At 37.4% G+C, this 17,792-nt stretch overlaps 1 protein-coding gene across 3 annotated transcripts in view; it reads left to right on the top strand.

Moving 5' to 3' along the window:
* The first annotated feature begins 1,175 nt into the window (after window positions 1-1,175).
* Window positions 1,176-17,792, top strand: part of CD36 (CD36 molecule (CD36 blood group)) — a 36,045-nt gene continuing 19,428 nt past the window's right edge. The window contains exons 1-2 of one of the 3 annotated variants that reach the window (XM_068923270.1): window positions 1,176-1,194; window positions 14,191-14,424. In XM_068923270.1, coding sequence (XP_068779371.1) covers window positions 14,305-14,424 — 120 coding nt within the window. In that variant the 5' untranslated portion in view covers window positions 1,176-1,194; window positions 14,191-14,304. Of the gene's footprint in view, window positions 1,195-9,700; window positions 9,838-14,187; window positions 14,425-17,792 lie in introns of those variants that run through there. The other 2 variants (XM_009680416.2, XM_009680417.2) reach the window with 2 other exon arrangements.

The raw sequence follows: 17,792 nt of genomic DNA, 5'->3' as shown, positions 1-17,792 counted from the left end.
TGCTGAATCATCTCCAATACCATTTTGGAAATCTGATAAGTGACTGTTGTTACTTTTTGCCTAAAACAGAGAAGCCTGAGTGTAATTAGACGAGGGTGTGCATGCCACCGCAAACATGCCTGGGGCACTTTGTGTTGTGATGGCACGTTTACAATTCTGTAATCTTTATCCTATGTAATTTTAAAGACTGTTTTTAAATGCTAAACAGTAAAGTACTCTGACTTCCCAAAGCTTAAGAAAGAGGTGAAGGATCCATCCCATTTCCTTTCTAGCTGTTGCGGGATGGAAAGAACAGCACTGTTTTTAGTAGTCCCACTTTTGCACTCCTCCACTGACCCGGTCTGTCTCTGTTCAGAGATGTCTGAGCTGTTCCCCAACTCGCTGTAGATTCTCCCTCCGGTCTGTCACAGGTAAGTTGAGGATGTGGCTTACTTTTCCTTACCTGATTCCTCTGTGTCTCTGTATATAGGTAAAGCTCCTCAGCGTTCATTTTAGGAGGAGGAGGAGGACTTCAAAAAAAGTGTTGAATGACAGCTCGGCAGGGAAAAGATAATGGGCAGGGACACCATGAGCATTCATACTCTGAGGCTTTAGAAAGGAGCACGAACAAGGACACATTACTGGATTAAGGTTCCAAACTCAAATCATTATTTATAATTAACCTGTCAGGCAAGTGTACTAAAAGGCGCTCACAGATCTGGCTTTTGATTTCAATCAGTTTTTTGATAAACTGCTAATAAGACAAGCTTACATACCAGGACTTCAGACAGAAGGAGAGAAAGGAAAGTAGAGGAGAAAAGAAAAAAGTGACATGGGACATTTTGGGAAATATAAAGGGTAATGGCAGGGAACAAGGAGAGAATTGATGCAAAGCCATAAGTTCTGGCAGAGGGAGAAAAAACTAGAGGATAATTTGCTGGGGGAGGAGAACTAGATGATAATTTGATGGAGGAGGAGACAAATCAGAGGAGGCTTAATGGAGGAGTAACTGCAGAGATGATAGGGTGGAAGGTGGAACAGATATACGCAGAGCTGGAGGAGGGAGGAGAGAGTGAAAACATCTTTAGTAAGGAAACAGGAGTAAAAGGAAGCACATGTAGAAAGGAAGGCAAAGGGAAGTCTGGAAACAAGCTGAAGGCTGCAGCTGCAACAGCCACGCAGGAAGCACTCGACAGGAGTCCAAGGAGACCAAAGGTAGAGCAACAGCATTTATACAAATGGATAGGTCAGAAAATATCCAGATGAATGGAAATTTCTGGAATATTTTTTGTTCCTTTCCTTTCCCTCGACTTTCATTTTCTGATTAGCTTTAGAGATGGGGAGACTTCAAGCAAAGCAAGGCAAAGAAGCTTATGACATTGGATGTCTCTAGAGCTAGTACACGTAGTAGCACATAGCTTTATAGTACCTTGGGGTCCTGTTAACCCCCTTTGGGACAGGTTTTATCTTAATGATGAAAGGTCTTGGTAGACAGGCTACTCACCATTGGTATTTGCTGCAGCTGTCTGGAAGGAGTTGCCCTAACCTGCTGCTCAAATCAAATGCAAAACTAATAAGTTGCTTAACATTTCATCACTGCTACTATAAAAGCATCTAGCAAGGACCCCAAAAGACAGGCAGAAAGACGAGATAGCACTATCACTTGACTTAAATAGTCTCTTAGCCAACAAAGTGCTGAACTAAAGCCTGTGGAAATCATTCGAAAAAGTCCCATGAATTTGAACAGCTGTAAATACAGCTGTGATCCTTCATTCTGATCTGTCTCTGTGCTTTATATAAATAACTATAATAAGCCCAAATCCGAAGGCTTAGTATGAAACTTCCTACTTAGCTTCCAGGCTGTTGTGAGAATTAGCTAGGATTAGATGATGTCTGCAAAGAGCTCTTGCAAAGAGCAAAGTCAATTAATCTTGTTCCCCTGGATTGGCCACAGGGACATGATACATTGCCTCCAAGTGCTAGGCTGTAGCAATGGGTAAAGAAACCAGAGGCAGAGGCTGGTGTTGAAAGGATTTCTCAGAGCTGGTCTTTCTTGCACAGTGTGAGTGTGAAAGACTATTGTCTTTGGCTCAGGGTTCTTAACATTCCTTACCACTTAAGATAACTTAGCTACCATAGAGTTTAAAAGGTCTCTGCAACTTGCTTTTTCTCTCTGTGGCTGATGAAAGATCAACAGACTTGGAGAGGACTGGGCAGCCTGGGTTGCTATAGGGTTGCTACAGCAACTTGATTTCTCTGTGAATACGGAGCTAACTTAGCAGGCTCTTCTGAAACTCTCCAACTGCTGGTGGCAAGAGTAGCGAGAGCAGTTCCACCTCCATACAGGTATGTGACCTTGCTCCTGCGCTAAATGCAGTTTCTCAGCACACAGCTGGACATTGCATTAGCTCCGTGTGAAGATACTACTGCATTATATTGCTAGCAATATGCCCTTACTGTTAAAATTATTAAAAGCAAAGGCGGCTGCCATTCAGCCTCCATTTCTTGTCTATTAGTAACTCTGAGAAGCGCCCATTTACCAAAATTTAGGGAAAATAAATATACTGCTAATCAAATTATTTCACTTGCATATTAACATACAGCTATCATGTCACTGTGCATTACAGTAAAAAATTTATTTACTCACATTTTAAACTGTCTGTAACATAAGTATATACAATCATTTGTTTGAGAACAATTTTCATATTTAAAAAGTCTATATATATATAGGCCTACGGAAATATGAAAATAGATATGTATAAGAGAAATATCAAGTGTATAGATGACCATACAACGTGTATGCTATGGATGTGTGTTATAGTTATAAGTGAAAGTTTGAAAATGTTCAAATAGTTGTTAAAGTACAGTAGAAGCATGCATATATGGGCATTTTGGGGAAGATTTAAAATTATAATTCATGTCCAATAAAGATACTGATGTAAAATATGTAAAATTCCTTTTCTGTAGTGTCCTTGAGTTCAACAAAGTAAATAGAGTATAGTCATGTAAATTCTATTAAACTGTGTTAATTTACTTATCTGATTCTCTTTAACAACCGGTATAAATACTATCATATTAACAGTGTTTTTTTTAACTTGGTAAAAATGTCTTATTTGTATAAAAGGTGTAGGATGCAGCTGTTTAGTTTGGGAGATGTTTTTCCGCCCTCAAGCAATACTTTAGAAGCATTTTTATTACGGGTACAGCCAGGAAAATGGTCAGCAATGTAGGTTTTTTTTCAGTTAAATTATTATATTTCCGAACAACTTGGTGTGTAACTGATAGTTATATGCATATTTCCATAATATGGTTTCATCAGAAAGAAGAAAACCACATCTTAGAATCAGAAAATTACATAATCTGAGAAGTTCAGGACCTCTGTCAGTGGCTTGTTTCATTCACTGCTAGTGCACAGAAATCACCAGTAGGACATTTTCTACTGATCTGTTCTTCATGGCTGTTAATGTTCCTTAATATGCAGTAATTCTCCACATATTTTCTTAATCTGTAGGACTTCAGCTGCTGCCAAGATAACTTTCGTGGCAAGGGTGATTTTATGTATTCAGTCTTTTCTTTTTGTGATCTGGGTTTTATGTTTTGGCTGTAAAAATTAAGTAACTTTTCAAGAAAGAAAAATGTAAAATAGAAATTTTTTTTTTCATCATACTCACAAGAATAGCACACTAGTACTTATAATAAACCAGAGAAAAAGCATCCTTTCTATAATAAAATAGATTAAGCTTTTGCATAACACTGTAGGTTACATTAAGCCTAGCTCAGCAGATCCATAGGGAAGGGTTACAAAAGGTGAAAAACTCCGTGGTAGTCTGAGCACATTTGCTTGGCACAGTCTGAGTATTGCTTCCTCTCTCAGGTCGGCAGGCAAAACCCACACTGTACGTCCGCTGCCAGCTAGAGGGGAAAATCTGGTTTTCTGACGCTGTCTCCACTGGCTCTGTGTTGTGGTGTGTATTCTCGAGATTCCCCCTCGAGGGAGAACGCGTAGTCAGGAATTGCTTTAGCCTGTACTAATTCTACAGATCATTTTCTATTTTGTCCTCTCATTTAGTAGAAAATAGGTCTCCCTGGCAGAGTCCTGGATATCCTGATGCTATCCAAATGACTAATTGTCCTCCTCAAAGTGGAGCAGGGGACTTGTCCCAGGACATGAGATTGGTTAAGTAAAACTTTCCTCTTGTGTAGACCTGATGAAAAACAGGTTTTCCTGGCAGTAAGCTCATGATTAGGCTTTGATGCCTTATATTTGAGTCTGATCTGAAGCCCTGGGGAAGGTCTGCATGTTGCTCAGACCGAGAATGTCTCTCCAGATCTGGAACATGTCTACTAAACGCAGTTTCTCAGCGTGCAGCTGGACATTGTGTCAGTTCTGTGTGAGAGAAGAAAAGGGTGTCAATAATTTGACAGGTCTCCATCTCTTAAGAAATCACTGAAAAGTTGACCAATTCTAAAGCCTACTTCTTTATTCATTTGAAAAATCACTGTAAATATGTTGTTACTTATTACACAGACAAAATCATGGTGTAGCTGGCAGGCAGAAGCTAACATAAGGACTACCCAGTCGTTCATCAAAGCCACTGCCACTCTCTGTTTGGGGTGATTCATTAAAGTGACTGTTTCTCCACCAGCTATTGCACCAATGAAGGAGTTTCTAATAACTCCATTATTCTGTGACTTCTGAGCCGAGGAGCAGAGTTTTGCAAGAAGTGGTATATATCCAAGTGGGGACAAGATTTATTAAATTTCTGTTGACTTTCCTAAGATATCTGTTTTCAAAATTTTTCTCCTCTGCCAGTGCAGCCTCCTCTCTATGCCCTCCTTAGGTTTCAGTGAGAAAAGTCTGTAGCATTAGCTTGCTGACCCAGTCCTTTAGGTAACAGATTTTTATAGCTCTGTGCTCCTTCAAACTCACTCAGAAGACTGAGTTATTATATCACAGTTCCTGTACCGGGCTCAATGCTGTGAGGTTCCTTTGTCTCTATGTTCTGAAAGACTTTCACATGCCTATAACCATTATAGCTGAAGACTCAAAGTCTATTTCTGCCTTTCTCGTGCTTTCTTCACCTGATTCACCTGCTAAAATCACTTGAAAATAAATTTTAAAATCAATTTTGGGGACTGAGAAAAGCAGCAGTGTATGCACATCACAGGCAGCGAAGAAGAGCTCAAAATCAGTTTTTCTTGGGAAAGCAATGAACAGAAGCAGCTGCTGGATCTTCCATCACTCATTTTTGCCTATAAAGGACCTAGCTACAGTTTACAGACAAACTCATCACCAGCAGGAGCCAAATATATCACACTGTTTCCACTATACTGCTGCCAAGGTAGCTTGAGCCAATGGTATCTTAGGATGTTTTCCATATCAGCAGGAACACACATGGAGAATCACAAGGGACAGCACCTTAGCTCCTCAGACTTCACAGAACTGGGAGAACTACAGGTAGGAGTCCTTAGTGGGTAGCGAAGGAGCTACAGCCCTTACATGGTGGGTGATTTGATGAAAGCAAAGTATCTCACACTTGTTTGAAATGAGTCTTCCAAGCTCTTGTGATGGATGATCAGGTATTACAGGCATGTTTTTGAGGATGTTTTTTTCAGGTAGCTGAAGACTGCTTGATGTTAGTGTTTGAAGTATCCCACTGGAAAGCCATGAGGTCCAACACATCTGCAGCAATAGTCTGCAATGTGATGGAGCAAAAAATGATACAACACCTCCGCAATCTTTATCCAAGCTCTCCATTAAAGTCAGGTGGTACATACTTTGAATTTTTCTCTTTATATTTGCTAGTTGCTTCATAATTTGTTTGCACTTGGTGGGACCTTGTAGAGCAGTTGTGGTATTGATACCCTGAAGAGGGGAGGAGCTGACTTCTCTGGGGACTTTGAGTGGCGTTGTTCTAGCATTAACCAGCTAAAAGATAGATGTCTGATTTCAGCAAGGCATTTAGATCTTTTTTAGTTAAGGGAGAGACATCAATACCTCCAAAGGATAGGAAAAATCCTTTCCTAAAATAAGCATTTAAGGTAGATAGGCTGAATCCCTAAAAGTTCTTACACCGTTCCATTGAGAGGAGAGGAAAGCAATTTAGCTTCCTTAGGCCAGATGCCTAATTTTTACCTGGATAAACTTATTTGCAACAAGTAGATAACTTCAACCAAGAAAAGAGTTATTGCTATGAAACTACCTCTGTCTTTTCAGTTAGCTTCTTAGAGATGAGATATTTCAACCACAAACGAAACAACTGAAATACCTTTGCATTTCTTTCTTTTAAAGTGAAGTGACTATACTTGTCATATAACTCTGTTCTCTCCTGTGGCTTTTGGTAAATGAGGTAGTATAAAATACCAATCACAGTGAGAGTAGTTGAGACAAAGATGGTGAACATATCACTTAGAAATAATTGTTATTAATTCTATATTATTATTTTGGTATTATATAATCAAGTGCTTTGTGGGCAGTACCTAAAGGAAGGCAATGTTTACTCTAGAGAAGACCCCTATGTAATAGAGGTGAAATAGATCGTTGAGGCTGCTGTGGGTGGAAAGCTCACATGATACTTTTCACGTCTACTTCTCAAATGATGGAGTGATACACAGAAGGTTTCCATCTCCATAGGAGATCAAACTATCTTTCATGAATACAGAACTTCACTCCCTGTAAAGGAACACCTCATAGTATCTCAGATAAATGCAGAGGAGAGCAACTGTCGTCCAGCTGGTGGCATATTGCACATTTTCTTCTGTTGGTGATTCTTCCTCCTTATTATCTTCTTCTATAGAGCTAACTGTGCATGACATGTCGAATACAAAAGTGTTGAGCTTATTTGGGGACAGGGAGCGACTTGTTCTTATTTTTCTTTCTTGTTAATGCTTTAAACCTTTCACTACTGAGCAAAATGTAACTCTTCTTGTGGGACTTAGTCACTGTGAAGAGGCCAAAGAGGACTGCAGTAGCAAGAAGATTTGGGGGACGCAGTGCTGAAGCCACATTAGATGGTGCTAAAGAAGAGGTAGGATAGATGATAAATCTGTGCCTTTACTCACCGTAGAAAGAAGGTAAACATAATCCCTCACACTTTTATTTTAAAATAGGAAGAGTCCCTGAAAGATTATAGAAAGTCACTTTTTGAATTACATCATCTGCCCCTCCTCTTGGCAGTTTCTCTAATGACTAAAAGGTTTTTTATTGTTGTTATTTTTAAAGTTGAAGAGAGGGTGAAAACATGTAAATAGAAGTTTTTTGGCATTTTCTAACCTGCTAGCTCAGCTCAGCCACATCTGGCAAAAGGATTAATGTTAAGATTAGGTTTTTTACAAGTTTCATAACAGGCAGGTGAAGAAAGACCCTGTAACTGCCGTGACTGTGCCATGACATGGCACAATCACTAAATTCCCTGAGGCAAGGGATCTTAACTTAAAAAAATTGGGGAGGAGGGGCACTGAGTTCTTAGGAATCTCATGGCATATATAGAGATGATACCACTCACCATTAACTCCCCCTGTGTTGAGAAAGCAACTCAAGGAGAGTGATTTCCACAAGGTCCCACTATAGGATGCTTAGAAAAACCAAGAATCACATTCATTTCATCAGAATTCTCCTCCAGCAGTTTGCTTATTTCAGGAAATACACGTGGAGTTCATGTGGGGTTAACAACCACATTTAGCTTGCTCTACTACCTGTGATTTTCTATGTCTTCAACAACCAAAGGAGTGTCATTTACACTATTTTTCTTTTTTGGCAGTTTCTCTTTGTGGCTGTAGTTTGTGTTGTCACACCACTGTAGACTCTTCAGAAGAACATAACTGCTTGCTTTTTTGCCATCACTCCGTCACTGTGTGTCTCTCTATGCCTCCCCTGCAGCCTCTGAACTCTAATATTAAGCCAGAGAACACAAAAGTATGAAGCTCAAAAGCAACTAAGCACTTATGCTTTTTTAATGAAATAGAGAAATGGCTGAGAACCAAACATTCACAACTTCTCCCTCAGATTCAAATCCTTTTAGCTGGTTGTTCTGATTGCACCTGGCAGTCTTCATTTCAATACCCAGCATTGTCTGCCAAAAGAGATTTGCCAATATGTGATAACAGGAAGTTACAAAATTAGCTAACCCAGTTCTGCATGTATATGTAGCAATCCAAGCTTCATTACGTCTGCTGCAACGTCTGGCCATTTACATTTTAGGGTTTCATCAAAAAATGATAGTACATCTTCCCCTCCCTTATGAATATTGCTTATTAAATTCCACGTACTGCAGATGGAGAAAATGAACATGCTAGAGAAGATCTTCACAGGCAGGTGTGAATAATTGGAAGTACTTCCTTTCAGAAGAGGCAAATCAGTAGTGAAGAAGGTAGTGTGGCTTGAGAGGAAAGCTGGAGGATTCTTAACAAAATGTTCCTCTTGAGAACATCATACAAGGAGATGTCTGATAGAAAAAAATTGATGACAATATTCATAAAACGAGTGCATGGAAACCATAGTATGGAGGACTGCTTCGGTCAGCAGTTAAACTTCACTCTTTAATCAGAGACTTACGTGTGTATCTATTGCACTTTTCAAGTATATGAAACTGAAGCCTAGCTGGGTCACCAACTATCCCTTGCAGAAAGCCTTGTACAAGGACTGTGCTACAGGTTGCTTTCAAAGGATTGGATCACTTTCACTCTTGCTTTCACTATTAGAAGACAAAACATCAACTTCATTAATATTTGTCCATCATGGATTTACTTAGCAGAAGCAGATTAAAAGAATGTAGCTCCTCCCATAACAACATAATTTTCGAATAGGACAATGTCAAAAACAGAACATTGAACAATCAGTCAAAACACAATGCAAATAATGAACGTGTGGATCACAATCTGTATCCAATATCATACCATGAAAAACTGGACTGAAGAAACTTCTAGGGATGTTTTTGCCTCTTATAAATTACAAAAACCACTTGTAAATCACTTCCTTTTGGTACTGCCAGAAGTACCTGTTCAAACAATCCATTAATGTGATTCACACAGAGGTGAGGCTATATCTTAAAAATATTTTAGCAAAAATTTGCCAGACTGATCATTGTTAGTTATTAGTAGACACTGCGCTTAGGTGACACTCTGGTCTACATAAGTATCAGTGTAAAACTAACTGATCTTTAGCTACATTAAGAGAAAGAAGCATTTGGAACTACGTTCATTGAACTTACAATAAATGAGGAAGAGCACTTCATGAGGAAATGTTGCAATTGAACTTGTGGAAAAAATATCTTTCAGAAAATATTTCTGACATTTCCTGATTTTTGTTACTTGAAAGCACACTATCATGATAATTAAAGCGCAAAGGTGTTTATCCTGTGTTTTGACAGACAATATCTGCAGTGGTAAGGCATTACTTATATAGCAAGGGATGATATGTGTCAAAGAATATTTTAAAATGTTCTCTATTTTAAAGGACTTGCCAATCTGAACAGTTTTAAAGCAAATGGATATTAGAGAAGAAATGGAAGCAAATAAGCGAGTTACCCTTTTGTCTCCTTGACCTTTGACTTAGTTGGATCGAAATTTGACAAAGATTGCAGCTGCTAAGTATATTACCACGAGATGTAGGTAGTGGCTTTTAGTCAGACTGTAAAAATAGACCCCCTGCTCCCTGAGCACTAATACAACTTAACTTTTACTTCTGGCAAAAAGAAAAACAGGGAAATGACGTCTTTTGGAATATATAAACACTCCCTCAGAGCGTAGAGGATATGTGCTTGGTGGGGAGATTTAGCCGCTTGTCTTCTCGTAACTTGATGCAAGTCATGTGTTAAGTACTAGTACATTGAGCTGAAAAGTCAGTTGCCCTTATTCAAGGTGAGTCATATGATACAACATTTAAAATGAGAGGATTTTACTCCAAAATACTTTTAAATTCAGTTGGTGGAATAATCTTGAAAGTGTTTGTTTGCAGTATAAAATAAAATGACAGGATTTTGCAAAGCTCTGTTTGCAAAACACGGTTAAATTGTATATATGTTAGTGAAAGGCTTCTTTACTATGTTAGTAATGGCATTCTATGTTCAGTATTGCTAGCTTTCCCAGTTGCACTCTGTCTTTTGATATTTAATGTTCTTGAAACTACAGTTCCTGGAAGCATGTGAATTTGTAGGAAAGGCATCTTTTTAAAGTGACATTTTGTAGCCTTTACTGTTGTAGATAAAACGCTTGAAACTATAGTTCTGAAGTACATCAAAGATTAGAAAAAAGAAGAACCTCTTCACTGAAAATGTATCTCGTAATAATTCCATGATTTTTTAATCCAGCCTTCTGACCCTGGAGAATCTGACATTATGTTTTAACAAACACTATATTTTGTAGTTGAAATTCTAATGGGAATTTTTAAAGTCCATTGTACTTTTAACTGTACACACTGCTTCTTCTCCATTTAGTTTTCTCTCATTTGGGACAGCAAATCAGATTTTCTATGAGAATTAAAGTGACAAAAAATGTTTAAAAATTACTATTAGAGCTGGATAAATCATCAAGAAAATGCAGATACTATTTTTTTTTTTTGTAAGGGCTTGCTTTAAATTGACATGTGCAAAAATATAAGTTAAGTAGGGAAGAAAAGGTTTAATAATAGTTTGCATCCTTCCTCCTATTCTACTGCCTATAAACCACATTTATGTCTTTTCAGAGATTGGAATGGACAGTTTACACTGTTAAAATTCTAACAAGCACTTTAAAAAAATTTTAAAAAGTATATACTCAAGAATCTAGACTGGAATGAATATTGGCATTAATAAAGTAGATAAGTCTAAAATTAAATGATATCATAGTCTCAGATATTATATTTTATTTTGGTATAGTACATTCTGTTCTTTATAAAATAAATAATTATTGCTTGAATATGAATTCCCTGATGCAACTATATTCTTTTTGGTAATTAGTGTTTTAATCTTCACATTTTAAGTTGTAAGCAACTTACAGACAGTTGTAACTGTCTCTTACAGTTGTAAGAGGTAAGTATAGCTTATTGATTTCTATGTACAATCCAGTGTTATCTTGCCAGATAGTGCTTTTCATTGCTGTTGTGTAGTGGATAATTTGAACTGCATAAACTGAGATATGTCTAGATTGTTATTGCATTGTGTTTGGTGGGAGAAAGGTGAATGTTTTACAGTTTACAAAAGGTTGGAATAGGCATGTGTTATTAGGAACAAGTTTCTTTCTAGCTTTTTGTTGCTAATGATCATGAGGAAGATCTAATCTGCCTAACACAAAAATCTATTGGAACAGCTTGTAGAAACTTAAATGGAAATATACTGCATTGAAATGTATATTTATGTTGAATTTGAAAGCTTCACTATATAAGCCAAGAAATATAGGCTGACAATGCTTAAAAGCCCTCTTTAAGCAATCATGGAAAAAATCATTTCCATTTGCAATTTCGAAATGTGCATTTCCATGCTTTAGAAAAATCTTTTAGGATAGATTGATTTTCCTGATTATGTCTAAAATTGCAAAAGAGCACATTGGCAAAAAAAAAATCAACCTAAAATTTGTGCTTCCCAGAACTTCCTTTCATTGAGAAGTTCTACCCCTCTTTAGGTTTGTTCTGATGTGTAACAGCAGTCAGATTTTAAAATCCTCAAGTCGCTTACAGAATGAGTTGCACAGTGCTATTACACTTGCTATGCTTTTGTCAAACTATACGTACTGATCTGAAAACATCTACAAAGACAGAAGAATTTATCCCAGTGACTGTCACTTAAAGACTCATCAGATCTAATTTGAATTTCTAACTTGAGTTTGTTTGAAATTTTGCCATTAGCCATGTTATGTATTCGTCCAATACATTAAAGAGCCTTTAATAACACAGAATTTTTATCATTCAGTCAAGCCAACTTTCAGTTTTCCTTTTGAAAAGGGCAGTAAGTTGCATGACAAGTTGGGAAAATGCACCTTGATTTTTTCCTTAATATTACCTCTTTGATCGGTTTCTATTGCTGTTGAATGCAATGGTACACAGTAACAGATCTGATCAAGGGGAGAGCAACTAATAAGCCAGAGGTTCCAATTTCTCAAGTGGAGAAGCCAAAGCTGTAAGCACAGCTGTAAAGAGACTCCTCTCTTTCTAAAAAGCCTCTTCTCAGTCCAGCCGTGGCCAACCACAGCGTTTTGCCAAGGCTGGAAACCAAAAGGCAGTAATCTCTTCAGAGATTTTCATCACCAGAAATAGCTTTTGGTCGAGTGAGAAAAGGTTACCCAGGGTATGCTCATAAAAAAGCTTGAGAAACACTGTAAGCTAGTCCTCCCAACAGAGATGAGCACTAAAACAGCCGGACATGATTTTTGGCTATAATAAAGTCAGGAAAGAGATTATGGATAAAACTTGAGCTAAATCTAGTTTCTTTCCCGGTCTCTCGTATGCGCGAGCAAAAGGATCAAAGTGCAATTTTGATTTAGGAACCAAACAAAATCATCTTGTGGCAGGCAGATGGACTAGGTGACTTTTATGTGGAAAGTGTTTTTCTATGAATGCAAGGAGAAGTAGTATGTTAGTTATTCTACTTGTCCTTGCAAGTTTCCAAGGAGAAAAATTAAAATACCAACTAGACTCAAATATACAGAAATAGTCATTGTTAATATCAAGGAAGCCGTAAACTGCTGCTAGTCCAAGAGTATAAAAAAGTGATTTTCCAGTGCAAATAAAAGAAACAATCTGAGCTCAGATATGGATGTGATATAATTTTTGTGAATTTGGGTGGCACAAGAGCACTTAGCCTGCTGACCATGGCACCTTATATGTGTCCCTGTGTGTGTCCTTTTTTTAACCAAAAAGGACCTCATAACTGCAAATGGCATTTACAAAAATAAAAAATGTGGCTATTCCTACACCTGTTTCACTGTCTAGTTTTAAGTGCAAGAGTCATTTAATGACCATTTAATTTTGGTCATTAAATCTCACCAACAAACTGGGAATTCAGGTTGAGCTCTTTCTTCCACTACAACTTTCTACTTTCCTTGGCTCTCTGTGTTTGGCCTTGAAAGCTTAATTAACTTTACAACTAATGCTTGCTCTGAAAGTGGTTCAGAGAAAATCACAATGTGTTAATGAATATAAATTGTTAAGAATAAAAAGGACTGTGGACAATGACTCCTGAAATAGAAAAAAGCTGATTTCTATTAGCTGAAGGTCTAAGGCAAGTGAAAAACTGGAGAGTTCTGTAGGCGTGATGAATTTCTGAGCAAGTATAAATTAAAAATTAGCCAGCTCTTTGCCTCAGTTGTCTGAAACCAGTAACAAATAGGACAAATTATCACTTGGACCTTATATCTCACCATATCTATCAGCACTGGTATCATTCTGATTGTCTCGATAACATCTCTTAGTAGGGGCTAGATCTTAAGATATGTTAGCCCTTATTATCAGCAATTGCTCTATTCCAGTGAATAATTGTCAATTTATTTTTTTCTATCCCAAAATATAAGGTGTTATACCTTTAGAAAGTCAGAATCTAGACCTGCTTTAAGAAGTCTGCCTTTCTCCGAAGCAGTTGAGATCAATGAAAGTAGGCGGTGGGATGAGTAGCAGAGAGCAACAATTCAATTCCTGCAAGAAAAAGCCAGTCCTGCCTTTGCCATGAAGTTACTGAAACATTTTGTTCCTTCAGCAGTAGACTGTAGGCTGACAAATGTCTTCTAGATCCAGCAGAGCAGAAGGATATGCTTCTCATTGTTGCCTCTCAGTAGAGGCTGCCCTTCCCACCCATGTGCTGGCCGAAGACTTTCCTGGAGAACTCCCTTGCTGGTATCACAGAGAAACAGGCAGGGCAGTCCAGACGAACACTATAAACTGCTGATTTTGCCTGAAGTGGGAACCACTAGCATTGTAGTGACAAAAGCTGAGGGCTAAAACCTTCTCCTTTGGCACAGAAAGATTTTTAAGAAGGTGTTTGCCTCAGGAAGAGCGTTGATTAAACTGAGTCAGTTTGCAGTGGAGCCAAAAACAAAGAACACACAGACACACAGACACACATATATCAGTAGAAAGTGACTACCTTGTCGAATGTCTATACAGACTTTTTTTTTTTTTTTTGGCACTGCCTTTCTAATAAATGGGACTGTTTTTGACATGTTATCTTCTTATCTGCTTCACTTTGTGCACTTAGTACTTTGAACTTTGGAGTGTGGTTTTTGTTCACTCTTTCTTTATATTAGCAGCTTCTCTCAGGAAGACTGGTGAGTGTACTAGGATCAAGAAGTGAGGAAAAAACTTCGAGGCTTGCAGCAGGGATATTTTTACACTGTCTGTCCGCATCCTAAGAAAGGAGAGGAATGGGCTGTAACAGAAACTGTGGGCTCCTCACTGGGGCCATCATCGGTGCTGTGCTGGCAATCTTTGGAGGAATTCTGATACCAGTTGGAGATAACATTATAGATAAAGCAATAAAAAAGGTACAAATTATTTCTCTGTTCAATCTAGTGATTTGTGGTTATTGAATAGTCATTATTTCTGAATATTTTGCTAAGTTTCTGTTTCTCTTCCCCTTTCTATTTCTTTAAATCCCTGACCTTTCGAATGTACACAATCCCAAATTAGTCCTGGCAGCTTTTATTCCCTGTGAATCAGGCTGCAGCAAAATATTTTTAAAAATTATATTAATTATGTTATTGTAGGTACTTGGCCGCTCTCTTTCATGTGTCACACGAGGAGAAGCCAACATATTGTTTTAAAGCTGAGTTTTCATTAATGTAATTTGAAAGTGATCATTTTTTATTTTTACTGTTATTGTTTTCCTTTTTACCCTGATGATCTACTTATTTCTCTGCATTTTTTTCTTGTGTTGGGACTCACTTCATGCACTTGAATTTACTTACTGCAAATATCCTCATTAACCTCTCATACAAAGTCTAATCCTACAGTTACATGAATTCAGCTCATGTTCAGTGACTACATGGTTCAAAGCCAGTGTGCTCCACAGGATTTGATCATATGCGTCTCCTTGATTCAAGGGCTGTGAAGAATAAATGAAGTAGAGCATTGTATAACATGCAGAAACATTTTATTTTGGTTTTAGAGGATTTCATCTCTTTAAAATGTCGTTTTGTCTTTAATTAATTAAAAACGAATAGTTAATTTTTCAAATCCTCAGTGAAAAGGAGTGTATAACTGAGGGCCTAAACCATGGGATAACCTGGAGCGAAGGACTCTGGAAGCCCTGGGGCGGCCACCATGGAGATGTAGGGTCTCCTTGCAGTCTCATGGTGGGCTCCCCTACAATTAAAAATCCAGAAACCTTAAGGTTTTTGACTGATGGCTAGTCCTCTGAATAAGCTTTGTAGAGCTGAAGCCCTTGGAAACCTTGGAGATACTTATTCAGAGGCCTTTCTGGCAGACCACTCTTAACTCATCAGCTGTTAAAGCCGCCTGAGGAGCTGGATACATGACCTGCTAGGAAACATTAAACTGTCCGCTCAACCCCTTCCTAAATTTTAGTATCACTTTGAAAATAATTCAAACAATCAATGTCTACATAATATTTTAATTTTGACAAAGCAGAAAATCCAGTGAAAAAGTGTCTCCCTAGGAATGTTCCAGTTCTTAGCATCCTTTGTATTTTTCATGAAATTTTTAAATTTAGATAAAACCAAAAATAATTATATGAAGCACAGGAATGTCTCACCAGATAGTAAGTCTCACTCACCTTCACACATTTTACAAAAAGACATAGTGTTTATTTTTGCAAATAACTGCAACTGATTGACACTTTTAGGAAACTGTATTTTTTTTAAAAGGGATATAATTTAAAAAATGTGGATCTCCTTACATTAAATATTTATTTTGGGTTGATCTAGAATATTCTTTTATGCTTTCAGGGTTTTCAAAACCAATAACATATATTGGCAATGTTATGTATTCATCTATTTACTCACAGTAATGAACCTGTTACATAGCATACTTTTCAAATATCTACCTATTAAATTATACCTGCAAGAGTTCTTAGTGGTAAAGTTTTAGACAGAATAACTATTTCTTCTACCTCTCCCTAATTTTCTGCATTGTGATCATGTTTCAGATGCTTATACCAATTTCAAGGCAGCTTTTTTTGATGTATATAAAAAATAGAATTTATAAGGATATTCACATGAATCATGCAAGAATAAATTTGTAGAAGCATTATTTCTTTAAGGAAAAAGATATATTTTTGTCCTAACTACAAGTCAGATGGGATTATTTCTTTTCTATTGATCATGCTGATTATTCCATGAGACCTTGAAACTCTCAGACAACTCTTTTTCAGAGAAGATATGCAAAGGAAGCACCAGCTGAAACATGTAATCAGCTCAGCTGATGCACAAGAAGGACTTAAATCTAACTAATTCTGGTTTACCGGTGTTGATCAAAGAGCTAGTAAGAAAAATAAGTATTTGTCAGAGGAAATATATGCTGAGTAGAGTCTATTGAAAATACTTAATTTATTGAAAATACTGAAACCTTTCCCCTTTTGGAAATGTCATTTTTTAAAAAGAAAAGGTTGGTATAAACAGACCAGTTTCAGTGAAAATCTTATCCAGAGTTTGTTAAGAATAGAGACTCTCAGAAAGGGAGAAAACCTAATGATTAAGATGTTCCCTCAGATACGACCCATATAAATTTATATTTCCATTTTGACTGATACAGGGCAAAGACTGAACTTGGGTCCTCCTGAACTATTCACCGTTCTTCACACATCACGTACACATTTCCTTGTGACAAAATTTAGGATGTCTATTTCATTCTGCATGAGATGTAAAAAGAAAAGCTTTTTAATTAAAGAGAAAAAATATTAAAGACATCACCTTTGCAAGCAAATTATCCCTTAAAATTCTGCACAGTCTGAAACCTGAAAAGAGAGCCCCAGGTGTTCCTCTGCCTAATCTATCCCAAAGTAAATTCCTGTTTGCAAAAGTTAGTAGTGCAGTAAGACTGGGTTTATACTTCTAGGGGCAATTAATTTTATTGTAAAATGTTATTGCTGGATCAGAGAAACAAGCATTGAAAATTTTTCTCTTAGCTGCATAGATTTAGGACACTTCATACTATTATGAGTCAAATTGTCATAGATTAATCCATTGCGATGATTTATTCAAATCACATAATGATGAGTTTGTTCTCAAGCAAGTTCCCTTGAATTTGCTGGTATTTCCCAATAAATTGGGACAGCTTGAGTTTCCAAAATCCATACCATCAATGGTTTTTTCAGTTCTGCTAGCGACAAAAGGCTGAGCACTGCTGCTGCTCAAGCACACGTCCCTTTGGTAGGCCAAGCCCTAGAGGCCTCATTTAATCTTTATTGCAGTCATTGAGAGATTAGGCTGAATAAACACTGCACAACATATCTTCTTGCAAGGCTGCATGTTGTTCTTGCAGCAAGGAGAAAGTATCTGCGAAGCATATGCAAACTCAAGTGTGCCTAGAAATCTGATCGAAAAGTCTGTTATCTCCTAGCAGACAGGTATTGCTTTCCATCTTTCTTTAAAACAAAGTCCGTGTAACATATAATACCAAAATGTCACCTTTTCACACAGGTTTATTAACATAGAGCTATACTTCAGCACAGGACTCATTGATATGTTTTCTAATCCAACACTGCTATTCCTGTGTCTCAGATCTTATTTGATTAAGCTGTTTCCACCTCTGCATCCAGCAGGGGGTTTTAAAGAATTTAAACATTATATATTTTTGAATCTTTTTAGTGACTGCTTAAAGAACCTGTCGCTTGAAGAGCACACTCAAATTGACACCACCAGTAGCAGTATCTTGGCTGGGATCCACTGAACAA

The sequence above is a fragment of the Struthio camelus genome, chromosome 1 (genome assembly GCF_040807025.1).
Source record: "Struthio camelus isolate bStrCam1 chromosome 1, bStrCam1.hap1, whole genome shotgun sequence".
In the NCBI taxonomy this organism is placed as follows: domain Eukaryota; kingdom Metazoa; phylum Chordata; class Aves; order Struthioniformes; family Struthionidae; genus Struthio; species Struthio camelus.
This window is presented reverse-complemented; position numbering and strand designations above follow the sequence as displayed.